General features: G+C 52.5%; 6 protein-coding genes across 6 annotated transcripts; 5 read left to right on the forward strand and 1 right to left on the reverse strand.

Moving 5' to 3' along the window:
• Window positions 1-1,311: 1,311 nt before the first annotated feature.
• On the forward strand, window positions 1,312-1,803 carry COCSADRAFT_156482 (uncharacterized protein; the record flags this gene model as incomplete). The annotated part of the gene is made up of 1 exon (XM_007697549.1): window positions 1,312-1,803. One exon carries the CDS (start codon window positions 1,312-1,314, stop codon window positions 1,801-1,803), a length of 492 nt encoding a protein of 163 aa, XP_007695739.1.
• Window positions 1,804-2,447: 644 nt separating this feature from the next.
• COCSADRAFT_32979 (uncharacterized protein) lies at window positions 2,448-4,976 on the forward strand. Its single transcript, XM_007697235.1, has 2 exons — window positions 2,448-2,570; window positions 2,632-4,976. The coding sequence occupies exons 1-2, from the start codon at window positions 2,539-2,541 to the stop codon at window positions 4,838-4,840; spliced, it is 2,241 nt and encodes a 746-aa protein (XP_007695425.1). The 5' UTR covers window positions 2,448-2,538; the 3' UTR covers window positions 4,841-4,976.
• Window positions 4,977-5,582: 606 nt separating this feature from the next.
• Window positions 5,583-7,103, forward strand: COCSADRAFT_32980 (uncharacterized protein). Its single transcript, XM_007697236.1, has 2 exons — window positions 5,583-6,082; window positions 6,159-7,103. The coding sequence occupies exons 1-2, from the start codon at window positions 5,876-5,878 to the stop codon at window positions 6,801-6,803; spliced, it is 852 nt and encodes a 283-aa protein (XP_007695426.1). The 5' UTR covers window positions 5,583-5,875; the 3' UTR covers window positions 6,804-7,103.
• Window positions 7,104-7,305: 202 nt separating this feature from the next.
• COCSADRAFT_133237 (uncharacterized protein) lies at window positions 7,306-9,059 on the forward strand. The gene is made up of 3 exons (XM_007697550.1): window positions 7,306-7,439; window positions 7,501-7,610; window positions 7,689-9,059. Exons 1-3 carry the CDS (start codon window positions 7,415-7,417, stop codon window positions 8,847-8,849), a joined length of 1,296 nt encoding a protein of 431 aa, XP_007695740.1. The 5' UTR covers window positions 7,306-7,414; the 3' UTR covers window positions 8,850-9,059.
• Window positions 9,058-11,035, reverse strand: COCSADRAFT_32982 (uncharacterized protein). Its single transcript, XM_007697237.1, has one exon. It carries the CDS (start codon window positions 10,892-10,894, stop codon window positions 9,512-9,514), a length of 1,383 nt encoding a protein of 460 aa, XP_007695427.1. The 5' UTR covers window positions 10,895-11,035; the 3' UTR covers window positions 9,058-9,511.
• Window positions 11,036-12,063: 1,028 nt separating this feature from the next.
• On the forward strand, window positions 12,064-13,395 carry COCSADRAFT_78987 (glycoside hydrolase family 47 protein; the record flags this gene model as incomplete). Its single annotated transcript, XM_007697551.1, has 1 exon — window positions 12,064-13,395. The coding sequence occupies one exon, from the start codon at window positions 12,064-12,066 to the stop codon at window positions 13,393-13,395; it is 1,332 nt and encodes a 443-aa protein (XP_007695741.1).
• Window positions 13,396-13,652: the final 257 nt, after the last annotated feature.

Consider the following 13,652-nt stretch of genomic DNA (forward strand, 5'->3'; position numbering starts at 1 on the left):
AGTTGACGCCAAGAGAGAAAATTTGTCAACTCTTTTGATCAAGTTGTCCATCAGAATTTGTCGGAAGGAGACTCACCCTTTCTGGTTGAGGTATACAGTTTTGACAGCATTGCTGAGCTGTTGAACATCTTCTGAATTGAAAATCCCGAATCCCATGACTTCTGACCCTTCGTGTCTCCCTCTGCGAGTGTTAAATTGGGCATTTGGTTGGTAGAAGGGATGGAGAGGAGGGAGGCTCACGATAGGCAGAAGCTACCTTCACCTTGCAAACGAAGAAAAATTGGGGCAGTATACCCGATAGCCCTATCAGCCTGTTCGCTCATCTTCTAAAACTTCTTTTCCTTTTCCAATACATCCCCTTTGTCGCATATTGACTGCCGCGACACCATGGCCCCGACACGCACTGCGAGAACCCCAGGCTCAGCAGAAGCCCAACTCCAAGATGTTGCCTTTGCCACTCGCGGGCATACTCTCCGCTTCAACTGGCCCGGCAGACAACCAAGTCAGATAATTGCCGCGCATGAAAAGTCGTCCTCCACGCCATACAAGAAAGTGGTCAATGACACTAAGCAGGACGATAGAGAGATGCTCTTTCGTCAATCCTTCAACTTGACCGAACAAGAACTAGCCGAGGACCTCGATCCAGGCCAAATTCTGGTCGTGTTGGTAGGCATAACATTGACCAAAGATCTCTTAGCGCCAAAAGGCAAACAAGTCAACAGGAGCAAACGGCCAGGAGTGGTAGGGACTAAGCTGCCTATCGAGCGTAGTCTTATCTTCGATCTCCCGGAAAGATATACTGGAAGCAAGGTCCTCGAAAGCGGCGACGAACTAAAGGAGGACGACTCCAAAGAAATAGACGACGACACGACCGCGTTGCTGGTAGCAACGCCGTGCTTTGACGACCCTCAGGACAGACAGACCAGGATGTATGTCCTCTTGAAGCCAGAAAACGACATCTGTAGTCTGTATAGCGCCCCCGAAATTAAAGTATTCTAGTTTCCCGAGTTCCGCTGCCCAGTCAAGGCTAGTGAAGAACAGCAACGCGAATGGAATACCCTTGTCAAGCGTATCTCTATCAAAAACAACATGACTGCCCAGCCTAAGTCGACCGCGTACGACGCCGTTCGAGACACGTCGATTGTCATGGTCGATCCTGCCGTAGGATTTGCTCGCAATGTCGTTGGGCTTGCGGCCGCTTATGCAGCGAAACAAGATGCTTGGATCTTGGACCAGCTCATGAAGCAGCTCGACGAGGTCTTACCATAACTTCAAGAGGCTGGACAGAGCTACCCGCACATCAAGGCGCTCATGAAGCAAGACTTGGTTGTCGCTGAAACCTCGGCCCACGCATTATACGATACAAGCGACGGAGGCAACACAGACACATTCATGTGGTTAGCCGATACCGCGCTGGTCGAGCTTCGTAAACGGTGGCCCGGTAGCACCAAGGACATCACTATAGCGTGCCTCGAGGTTATTCGCGAGCGCCTCGCTACAATTGAAGACGACTTATCTATTGCACCAGACGAGATAGAGCCGTTCCTCGTTCTAAGCTCCCACTTGCTTCCATCTTTCACAAACCCAGAAGATCCGAACGAACCTCTCGCTAAAGATGAAGCGAAGCATTTCGTTGCGGAGAGTCTGAGATTGTTGCGTGTTGCACGCCGCAATGTAGTCGACGGGCTGGGGAGGACCTCGATCCAGCAGGGTTCTTTCCCCGCGCTCCTTCAAGCCACAATCGATGCCCTTAAAATCTTCTGCGACGGCAACATTGCTCACGGCAAGGCGTTGAGAAACTAGCTTGGCAATGATATGGTCTCAGAATCACCATCCCGGCTGTGGCAGCCATATGGAGATACTACTGATACAGATGCTGCGCGAAGACTTTATGACTCGTGGTGCAGGTTTTGTAACACACTATTATGCCGAGACTGTCGATTTGATGACTTCTCGGCTACAGCATATCATTGAAACACTGGAGATGGCTATGGGCAAGAAAAAAAATCGAGGACGACGGCAAGGGCAAGGGAAAGGATGGCAAAGGCAAAGGTGATAAATGCGGCAAGGACAAGGGTGACAAATCTGGTAAGGGCAAGGGCAGCAAGTAGGTCATACCTGTGTGCGTGTGCGTGTGTGTGTGTGTGTGTGTGTGTGTGTGTGTGTGTGTGTGTGTGTAGTAGGTAGTCTAGTGGCTCGTCTCTACCGAAACAAAATCGGATTGATCCTTCTACAGTCAAAATCTATGGGGTTGACCCTTCTACAATCAAAATCCACCACCGTATGATTACGCAGTACGGCGTGGCTTTCTTTCAGTTTGATGAAGGCATCGGACTAGGCGAGAGGTTGGTGCAGTCATGTGCCCAAAAGCTCATTCTAGGCCCCGCCCCGCCCGCCTGCGCCGCTTGTCAACTCGGCCAACTGCTGGACCCTGGGCCGCAACATCATCACTTCAAGAATTGCCGTTGCTGCCGTTACTACGCTACTGCTGTGCTAACCTTCTAATTGTCTGCCTCGTCCTGGAGTTTTCTTGGCATCATGGCAGGTCCCTCAGTGGTCATTGTCGCCAGGTACCGCCTCAACCGTATTCACGGCTCCACATTCCGAGCCTGTAGCTAACATCCTTCACAGGCACGGCGCCCGGCTGGATGCTGCTGACAAGTCATGGCATCTCACCTCGCCTGCACCCTACGACCCCCCACTTACATATGGCGGCTGGTCGCAAGCAAAAGCACTTGGCCAGCGCATAGCTGCATTGCTTATTGAGAGAGACAGCCAGCAGGCAGAAGCAGCGAAGACTTCTCCTAGCCACGATCCCTCGCAGCTCGACTTGGGCAAGCTGACCATCTCGCAAGATGGGCAGGCGCAGGGAAGCGGTGCCCAACGACCGAAGAAGAAGAAGCGAAAGATTATCATCCATTCGAGCCCGTTTCTAAGATGCGTCCAAACAAGTACTGCAGTGGCAGCGGGAATCTCGCAGGTTCAGGCATCAACCACACCAGAACTCAGCATACCGACGCCATCCAAGGAAAAGAATAGCACATTGGGGAGCTCTTCGTCGAAAGCGCCACGTACCAAATCGACATCATCGCAACCTCGAACCTTTGAACCGCTCGCCGACCCCAACCTCGAGATCCTACCCAAACCTCATACCGGACCTGAGAGAATTCTGCTACGTATCGATGCCTTCTTGGGCGAGTGGCTGTCTCCCGAGTATTATGCAGACATCACAGCGCCTCCCAACTCGACCATGATGGTAGCTGGTGCAAAGGCGGATCTGCTGCGGCGAGGCGATTACATTCAAGAACAACCCAACCCAAACAGCAGTAGGGGTCATTTTCCAGGCGGCTGGACAGGGAACAAGGCTGCGCCCAATACCACACAGGGTGCAAGAATGGGCAGTTTGGCACAGGCTCTGCCCTTGCGCGAACGGTCAAGCAGCTACACTGGTCCGTTGGCTCTACCGGGCGCCGTTCCAAGAGAAGCCGTCTCGGCGCTCGTGGCGCCTACGCCTACGCCTACACCTACACCAGGTCCTACTAGTACATCAGGTCGTGTATACCAGCCCCCGCACCCGTCTTACTCGGTTTCCCCGGCTGATCCTATACCGCGCGGGTACGTTGCTCACGCGCAGGAGGCTTGTGTGCAAGTCGACTTCCAATGGGACAGTATGCGCGAACCTCAAAACTGGGGCGATGGTGGACAGTTTGGTGACGAGTGGAGCACAATGCACAAGCGCTTTAGAAGAGGTCTTGCGGGTATGTTGCAATGGTATAGGACACATGGCACTGCACCTCCCAAGAACCAAATCCCAGGTTTCATGTTCCGAGAGCCGCTTCGTCTGACGCCGCCACGCAAGCCGCAAACTAAGTCAGATCCCTTTCCAAATTTTAGCGATGGCTCAACCGGGCCCGATGGGGATGAGGAGGTTGTGCTAATTCTAGTAACCCATGGAGCTGGTTGCAACGCTCTCCTGGGAGCCATGACTAACCAGCCTGTACTCATGGACATTGGCCTCGCTTCTCTTTCAATGGCGGTCCGGAGAGACAAGCCCAGGGAAACACCAGCACCATCGACTTTGCACGAGAGGCGACTGTCGGTTGCAGATCCTGGTATGCCAGATACTTACGAGGTGAAGCTCTCAGCTTCAATCGACCATCTGCGGCCTGGCGTTGATCCTTCCAAGCCGCCTTCGGCACAAGCGCAAGCACAAGCACAGTCACCGGTTGTGTTGCCCAGTCCATTGCTAGACCATCGTCGCCGATTTACGGGATCCTCGACTGCCAGTACTCCTTCCGAGACACCGTTCTCAATTGGTGAACCCTACAGGACCCGGAACAGCTCCATGAGCAGCATGCGTCGGACCATGAGCTCGGGATCGAACTCGAGATTCATCCAGAGTGCAACGAGTGGGGCTGCATCTCCTGCAGGAGGCCTGTGGTCAGGAGCGAGCACGCCTGCTGTAGAGGCAGAAACGAGTCTCCATTCTGCACATCAACAAGTACGGTCGAAGCCCACTGGCGTTATGAGTGCCGGGGCGTCTTATAGTGAACAGGACGTGAAGTCTATTCCACAAGCAGACGGTTCGTCTGATTCAACTAACCGTCTTACCAAGTTGGACTCAAAGGAAGAAAGGGAGGTGGGCGACAAATCGACTCCGCTGGTCAGCGCCGCCACTCGGAAACAGAGTGCGGTGAGTGCAACAGGTCTTTGGGGCGCAAAGGCGGCATCTAAGCCCAGCCATGGGCTCTGGGGTCCACCGAAACTTGACGACGTGTATGAGCATAGGCAGGGACCCAAGAGGAGGTGGACAATGACAGAGAGAGAGGACGATGGATAGAGATGGGATTTTGTAATTGCTGCTTTGGACAAGGGCGAGAGCGCATCATGTTCCTTGAAAGCTTAGATAGCAGGGGCAGAGGCTGGCATTAGAGGCTTGGGTATAGATGTATACATATACATATACATTTGTGGTACATATGTGCATGTCCAACTACGTGCGTATGTTAATGAGACAAGCAGTGTGCATTAATGCCAATCTTGGCCACCCGATGGGTGTGTGGTCTTGTAGGCTTTGATTGGGTGATTGGCCATGTAGTCCCCCCCCCCCGCCACGGGCCCTCGGGGGTGACGCAAGCGCGTCTTACGGGATCATCAGCAGCTGCTGCAGGAGATGCAGAGTTGCAGTGCCTTGAAAGACGATAGCCGCCGGGAGTCGCACGTGCCGTATCCGACGGTGATGCATATCTACATTACATATGATGTGTAGATGCGCATACTACACAGCCTTTCCCAACTTCCACGACTCCCCCCCAACGCACAGCCCGCCAACACCAGCCATTCGCGACAACCGCGCTCGCCGCGACAAGCAGCCCCAGCCAACCCATCGAGCTCACCAACCCCACCGTTCATCTCCACACCAGCCGCTAGACAGATCACTCGCATCCACGCAGGAGCCACAGCTCGACTTTTGATAGGAGGCGGTTGTCGGGCCGAAAGACGTCCGGGCGGGCGCAGGCACTATTAGTGCACTCCCGCACGCAGGAAGGCTTGCATTGGCACTGCTGGGTGTGGGCGAACTATTCACGCTTTCCGTGAACAAGTTTGCAGCAACAAGTCTCGACCATGTCTGTCAAGTCAGTACGCCTTTCTCTTCTCTCTCCTCCTTTCCGCTCTCTCTGTCATCATCGTCATCATCATCGTCATCATCATCGTCGTCGTCGTTGTTACTGCTGCCCTTTCTGCGCGGTGTTGCTGCTGCCTGCCCCTCTTCCCCCACGGCTTTCCCTGCACCAGCCTAGGACAGCGTACACCTGGGGCACAAGAACACACCCTAGCACTGTAGCACTGCGCCATGGGCTTTAGGTCCGAGAAAATGACCAGCAAGACAAAGTCTAACCGCAAGTCTAGCTGGGTGATGCTCGCTGAGAATGGCGGCTACACACCTCTCCCCGGCGAGCAGACGCTGTACCAGTCTCCTCCTCGAACTACGCTCTCATTGCAGACCAGCCACCGACACCCTCCGAGCGAGTCTTACTCGCAACAATGCAAGTCGGGCGTCGTCTTCCTTACCAACCGACGAGTACGATACATCCATCCCCCCTTGCCAGGCAAACATGGCCTGACCCACCCCATCGTGGAGCTAACTTGCATCGTAGATGATCTATCTGCCCGTGAACCCAACACCACAGTTGCAGTCTTTCGCCGTTCCCATTCTCAATGTAACCGACTCGCGCGTAACAGCACCATGGTTCGGCGCAAACAAATGGGAAGCCATCATCCAGCCTGTCCAAGGCGGCGGCATACCTCCACAGCATTCTGAGCTCGACCTCGTCCTGGAATTCAAAGAGGGCGGTGCATTCGATTTCGCAAGCATATTCGAGCGACTGAAAGAGCGGTTACGGCAGGCTATCGAGATAGCGCGGGAGAGCGGTGGCGATGTGCAGGATGGGACCAGAGGTGTTGGTGGTGTGAATATGAACAACGTGCATCTCGACGATCTACCGGCCTACGAAGAGAGCCGACAGCACGCTAGAGTACCCGACCCGTTACCTAGCCCACCAATGGATAATGCTGCAGTCGGAAGTATGAGTGGTGTTGGCGGTTCCGTCGTTGCGGCGCCCGAACCCTCAAGCCCACCAGCATCGAGCTCGTTGTCGAGCCCACGGACGCAGCAAGAGCACTTTGAACCACCATCGGATCCACCGCCAGGTTACGAGGAGGTGCAGAGGAGTAGTGTTGTAGATGAGCTGGAGAGACAGGTCAGGGACAATCCGTGGCAGGATGCGGATAGTAAGCGATGAAGTCGGGTGCTCTTTAGTGTGCCAAGAAATTGTTGTGTTTGAGCAGGGCGTTCCGGGGTGAGAGCAGCTTCAAATGGCTGCAACGAAATATCACGAACTTACATGTATCACTTTACTTGGCTTGAATTAGATTCGAGAATGGCAGGCATAGTTAGGCCTGGCAGTTGGCTTGAAATCTGACAATATGTCTTTTCTTGGGGGCTGCGCTGAAAGGTGGTGTTTCTAACCATAAATCTCATCTGCATCAGCAACATCACATTAAACATCCGAGAACGTTACAAATCCGAGCACATGGCAAGCAACACTGCACTGACTGACATGTGAAGCGTGTTCTGACCGCCCATCCCTCCGACACTCTCCCAAAGCATGTGAAAACTACCTTCCCCGGAAGGCATGACGACCCCCGCAAATACACTAACCCAAAGCAGTACTTACCTCGGCGAATGCGAGGCGAATGACCTAATTGCATTGAGCCGAACGCGAGAAGACTATACACCAGCTTCTCTCTCTCTCTCTCGTCTGTTCTCTACTCACCTCCCTTCTCTTACCCTCTTCTCCTTCTACCACCTCCTAACTCATCTCTCGTCTTCATATCGTCTTCAAGCGTCAACATGGCAAACCAAGCCCCCAACAAAGGTATGCTTCGGTGCACAAAAACATGATTTTGACACAGTATACTGACGGCGCTGCTGTATAGTACAAGAGCGCCTTACGCAGGTCGAGGGCCATCTCCTCGGTGGTTCTACAAGCTCTAGCGCATCGGGATCCAAGGGAAGGAAGAACATCCTTGAGAAGAGGCCTGATGATGTGAGTGTTACACCAGGTTTCAGCGTGACGAGGCAAGCGCCTCTTTCAGAATCTGCATACTGACGATATGCTTGACAGGTTGTTGTAACCTGCGCGCTCCGCACAGCCTTCACAAAGGGCGGAAAGGGAGGCTTCAAAGATACACAAGCAGCTGACCTTCTCCACGGCGCTTACAAAGCCATCATCGAGCGATCAGGTATTGACCCTAAGCTCGTCGAGGACATCGCTGTCGGTGCTGTCCTCGCCCCAGGTGGTGGCGCAACAGAGTTCCGCGCTGCTGCTCTTGCTGCTGGCTTCCCTACCACGACCGCAGTCAAGAGCTTGAACAGGCAATGTTCCTCTGGTCTCCAGGCATGCGTCGACATCGCCAACGCAATCAAGTCAGGCATGATTGAAGTCGGTATTGGCGCAGGCGCAGAGAGCATGAGCACACAATACGGACCTGGCGCCGTCACAGAGTTTTCCGAGCTCCTCGAGAACCACAAGGAAGCTGCAAACTGCAAGGTACCTATGGGCGTGCTGTCGGAGCAAATGGCAAAGGCCAAGGGTATTGCGCGAGCCGAACAAGACGCTTTTGCCGCGTCGTCGTTCCAAAAGGCCGTCGAGGCCCAAAAGCAGGGTCTCTTTGACGAGGAAATCGCACCCTTGACGGTCAAGTGGACAAACCCTAAGACCGATAAGGAAGAGACCATTACCGTCAGCAAGGATGATGGCGTCAGGCAAGGCATCACCTCCGAATCTCTTAGCAAGATTCGCCCTGCCTTTGCCAAGGACGGCTCCATCCACGCTGGTAACGCGTCCCAAATCTCTGACGGTGCAGCCGCCGTGCTCCTGATGAAGCGCAGCACAGCAGAGCGCCTCGGCCAGAAGATCATTGGCAAGTTTGTCCAGGCCTCCATTGTCGGCGTACCTCCGCTACTGATGGGTGTCGGCCCTGCTGCCGCTATCCCCGTTGTGCTCGAGAAGACGGGTCTGAACAAGAACGAAGTCGACATCTACGAGATCAACGAGGCGTTCGCCAGCCAGTGCCTCTACTGCATCAACGAGCTTGGTCTCGACATGAAGAAGATCAACCCCAAGGGCGGTGCCATTGCCTTTGGCCACCCTCTCGGTGTCACTGGTGCCAGGCAAGTCAGCACTCTGCTGACGGAGCTGAGGCGAACAAAGCAACAAATCGGTGTTACCAGCATGTGCATTGGTACCGGTATGGGTATGGCCGCTGTCTGGGTTGCCGAGTAAGAAGAAGAAGAAGAAGAAGAAGAAGAAGAAGAAGAAGAAGAAGAAGAAGAAACGTCAAAGTAACTTAGACGAGAGTATCTTGTACGATCTGTTCCATGCTTCGTTAGATGTATGTATGTATATGCGAATCATATGCTTTTTGTTCTTTTTCTTTGAAATTTTACTTTACTTTCTTGAAAATCAAAAATTGAATATGAAATATGAATATGTAGCATTTTTGCTTGTGATGCGTAAATAAATAAGTAAATATGTACAAGAAAGTATGGTGAATAAATATGGACTTGCGTGGTTTGCTTCCTAAGAAGAAGAAAGAAAAAAGGCGGAATAGCAAGTGATGGTTTTGGAGAGACTGCATATGCGCGCCTCAGGCACAATTTCTTGTGCTGTTTACTGCCCTTGTGCAGATTTTATTTCCTCCTCTTTCTTCATTCTCTTCTTCTCTTTTTCCTTCCATGTCACGTCACAACCTCGGCACCGGATTATTCCCATCTTTCTCTTTCTTTCTCGTCTTCCTCTCTGCGTGTCATCTTTGCTGCGTTCTTCCTCTCTAGCCTATGCTTGAACTCCTAGCATATCTGGTCGTACTCTACGTCTTCCCCAGCGTGTCCATGTGCATATGTGCAAATGTATTTGAATCGTTCATCCCAAGCTCATGCAATTATTCATCCCCCATCGATATTATACTGGTACGGCAGCTCGCCCTCACCGGGATTCAAATTCAATCGTATAACACTGCCCTGGGAACCCAGCGAGCTCTCGCTGGAATTCGGAAAAATGGTGCTCGGGCTCCGTTGCGAGCGAGCGTGAATGACCACGGATCCCGTTTCAGATTCTGAGCCGGCGAACGATCGCTGCGAGGGCGTGCCGTAGATGGTGGAACCGCGCTCGTGCTGGCGTGAGGGTGCGGTGCGGGCAGTTTGTGGAGAGTGCGATGTTGAGGCGTCGCTACTTGATGTGGACAGGAAGCTGTTGAGAGACGACAGGGTAGATTTGCGGTCGAGTTGCGGTGTGCGGTAGGGCATGTGTGAGTGCGAGGAGATGGTTGAGTCCAAGCTGGATTCCGTAGGCGCAAGACTGCGTGTGTCTGATTCCACATCCAATGCACGCGCTTCTTCGATAACGGCCGGGTCCACCTCTTTCATGCCGTTTAGTACTTCTGCAAATATGGCCATGAGATCGCGGAATTGTGTTTCGGTTAGGCTGGCTGTGGAGAAGCGCGCATACTCGTACTGTGAAAGGAATGCAGGGCCGAGCGAGGGTGGGTTAAGCAGTCCGAATTCTGCGAGTCGAGACAGGTATTCGCGCAAACCCATTGCGCGCGGGCGCTGGAGCAGGGTGACGATTCGAGCATCTGGTAGAGGCGGTGCATTGTCCGGGTATTGCTGGGCGCTTTCTTCAAGCGCAGGGTCAGGCGGCGCAAGTGAGACGGCCTTTGCTTCGATGAGATTGGGAAGCTCGCAGACAACGCTCCAATACTGCAGGTTAGGCAGGTCCGGTGAAGAGGGAGAGGCCCAACCAGGATGGGAAATATGTCCCCAAGGCGGCGACTTTGGCGAGACGGGTATGATGGTCGCATCGGCCGCATGGTGGTGATGGCCTTTCTTTTTGTGTGACTTTTCTTTATCCTTCTTACTCTCAGCCGTTCCTGCACGCGAAAGCTGTCCTTTCTCTTCATCTCCATCCTCGACCTCACCCCTAAGGTCCCTCGGCCTGCTGTCCCATGCAACAACGGCACTTCTCTTGAAATGCTTTACTATCATCCTCCTCACACCCTTGCCCACTTCTCCCTCCTCGACCGGCACATAGCTCTTCGGTATCGCAGCAAGCACGGTTCTATTCGTGTAGATGCGCGTCGAGTATATCAACAACACAATCAGACTCGTGAGCACATAGACTCCACCAATGACGAACAGCTTCTGGATCTCGTTGGATTTGATCGACTGGTATATCGTGTCGGAAGGGGTGACGGCGAGGAACAGGAGCAGGATGATGAGAAGCGCCGTGTACGTGGTCGAGTACCAGATGCGGAAGAGAGGGATGCGCATGACTGCGGCTGCGATGGGAAAGGCGGCAGTACTGGTAGGGCCTAAGGAAGGAATGCATCGGTATAAGAAAAATTACATATTAGAGCTACAGGAAAAGTGGCGGCTACATCACTACGCGGTAAAGAGTGAGGGCGTGAGTGTGAAGCAACAACATGGCTTGCTGTGATTGTCGAAAGGAGGAAGGCGCCAAGATACTGACGCACACGGCTGCATGCAGACCCGCACGACCCAACAGTTCCCTCGTTTCCCACAATCCCACCGTCCAAGGTGCAAGAATATAAAATTCCTCCAGGAGCCTTGTATATCAGGGGAAGACACTTCCAGGACTCTTCACGCACTTCTCTTGTTTTCATCTGCATGCTTCACATGCCTACCTACCCCTTCCAAGGCACCATCCCGTTCCATCATCCTGGCATTATGTCTCCAGGCTCTACACACTTCCATATGAATAGTCATGGAATTACTAAGGACTCACACAGCAGAAAATATGTTGCCAGACATGTTTCGAAACTAAAGAGTTTCGAACTCTACTTGAACTTCAATCAGGGGCACCACTGATACACGCAACGATGCAAAAAGTTTCCATAACTGCTCTCAAATAGCAACTGCATCATTGAAACATAAATTGTTCCGGACGCACCACCATCTTGGTGGTTTTATTTCCTCGCGTTTCCCTCAGGATTCTCTTCATCGTTCCTGGAAAACTCTCAATCATCATGCATAATCGCAAAGGCTCCCTCACTTTCGGCCTGTCGCCAGCCAGGTCACGAACCGGTACACGGTGGTCAGGTCTTCTCATATTTATCGCTCTCACCTTTCTCCTTTTCTACAAGTCAAACCATTCTTTCTGGTTTCTTTCTTCTCCGCCATACGAACACTCCTGTTCTACCCACCTTTCAAACCCTTCTATATTAACCTCGTCAAAGCATAGCTTCTACAGGACTACCATCCAAAACCATCCCGTAGATACCCTTGCACAGCTACCATTGCCAGAAAGTGGCCGTTCACCAAGAATACAACATAAATTCATCACTGATGCATCCTCATATCGAGAGACAGTTGTGCGCTCGCGTCGTCACGCTGCAGTCAGAGCAACATTCAAAAAATACTGGAGTGCAGAAAAAGATGCAGCAATGGATGCAGCAATGGCTGGGGATTCGCGGCCGGTGATGACAGAACAGACCACTATTCTCATCGAAAGCCTCGAAAATTTTTGGATTATGGGACTGACGGAGGAGTTCCAAGAAGCCGTCGCGTCCATGGTGGAAATAAATTTCGAACCACACGACCAGGTAACTAGCTTACTACAAACGACACGACTACTGTACGCCCTACTCTCAGCATACGACCTTCAAAAATGCCGCGATATTCATCTTCTGGATAAAGCTCTCGAGTTGGGCGACATGCTCTATACCTTCTTCGACACTTCAAGCCGCTTACCTATCATATCCTGGAATGCAACAAAAGTCGCCGATGGCGTGGAACAAGAATTGTCGGGAAATGCCACACTGGCAGAACTCACGACCTACAATCTAGCATTTGTCAGACTGTCGCAGCTCACGGGCGACATACGATTCTACGATGCTGTAACGCGTGTCATCAATATCCTCAAATCACAGCAAAGCAGCACCAAAATCCCCGGTCTCTGGCCCGCCGAAGTCAACTTGCAAACCCTCGACCTAACTTCTGATAACACCTTCAATGTAGATGCGGCATCGGGTCCTGCATACGCACAACACACTCTGATGACCCGTCTCCTCGCCATCGCGCCCACTGTATCGCCCTATACCAGCATGTCCACAAGCGCCCTTGACGCCATCATCCAACACATCCTCTTCCGCCCCGTAACCCCTACGAACGAATCCATCATGATGGCCAGCCCCGCATACACCTCTCAAAGATATCACATAACCCTCACCCACAATCTCGATATTTCGTCATGCACTCTCGGCAGCACGCTCGCCTTGTCAGCGGCACTCACTCGCAACGATACCCATCTCACGTACGCGCGTCTTTTGACCGAAGGCTGCATATGGACAACCCTGCACGCCCCTCCCTCCTTCAATGGCAACATCATGCCAAGGAACTTCTCGATGCTAGCCTGTTCATCGTCGAAGCTGAGCAACAGTGACGAAGACTGCTCGTTTGACCCCAGCGTGTGGCCGGAACAAGAGTACCCTGGGTTCGAGAAGATATGGGATAAAAAGGGGCCAAGCGTTAGGCCAGAAGTGGTGATGAGTCTGTTTGCTCTGTACCGGGTTACGGGAGAAGAGAGGTGGATGGAGGTTGGGTGGCAGATGTGGGAGGGTGTGGAGCGAGTTATGGAAGAGAAGATCGAGCAAGCGCTTAATGGCGACACTGAAAGAGATGATGAAGAGTTCAGGATGACGATGCAGACACTCAAATACTTCTACTTGCTGTTCAGCAAGCCCGACATGTTGAGCTTGGACGAGTGGGTATTTGCAAGCGATGGGGGTATCTTATGGGCAGGCAGTGTATGAGACATGAAATGAAGGAAAGCATCACAAGCCTAGCAGGGCCATGAGATATTATCATATCGTAATGACATTAATGCCTAACTTGTCTCAAGGCCAAGAGTCATATACACATACACAATGGATATTGAGCATCCATCACCAAGGAGCCCTGGCATCCTATCGGCAACCAAAGAGGGCCCTCCTCAGCGCGAACTTTTACGGTCGCACTCATCAACGCGTCCTCGCGTTCCATCATCTGTCCAATAAAGCAATCTCGGTAT

The sequence above is a fragment of the Bipolaris sorokiniana genome (assembly GCF_000338995.1).
Source record: "Bipolaris sorokiniana ND90Pr unplaced genomic scaffold COCSAscaffold_2, whole genome shotgun sequence".
Classification (NCBI taxonomy): Eukaryota; Fungi; Ascomycota; class Dothideomycetes; order Pleosporales; family Pleosporaceae; genus Bipolaris; species Bipolaris sorokiniana.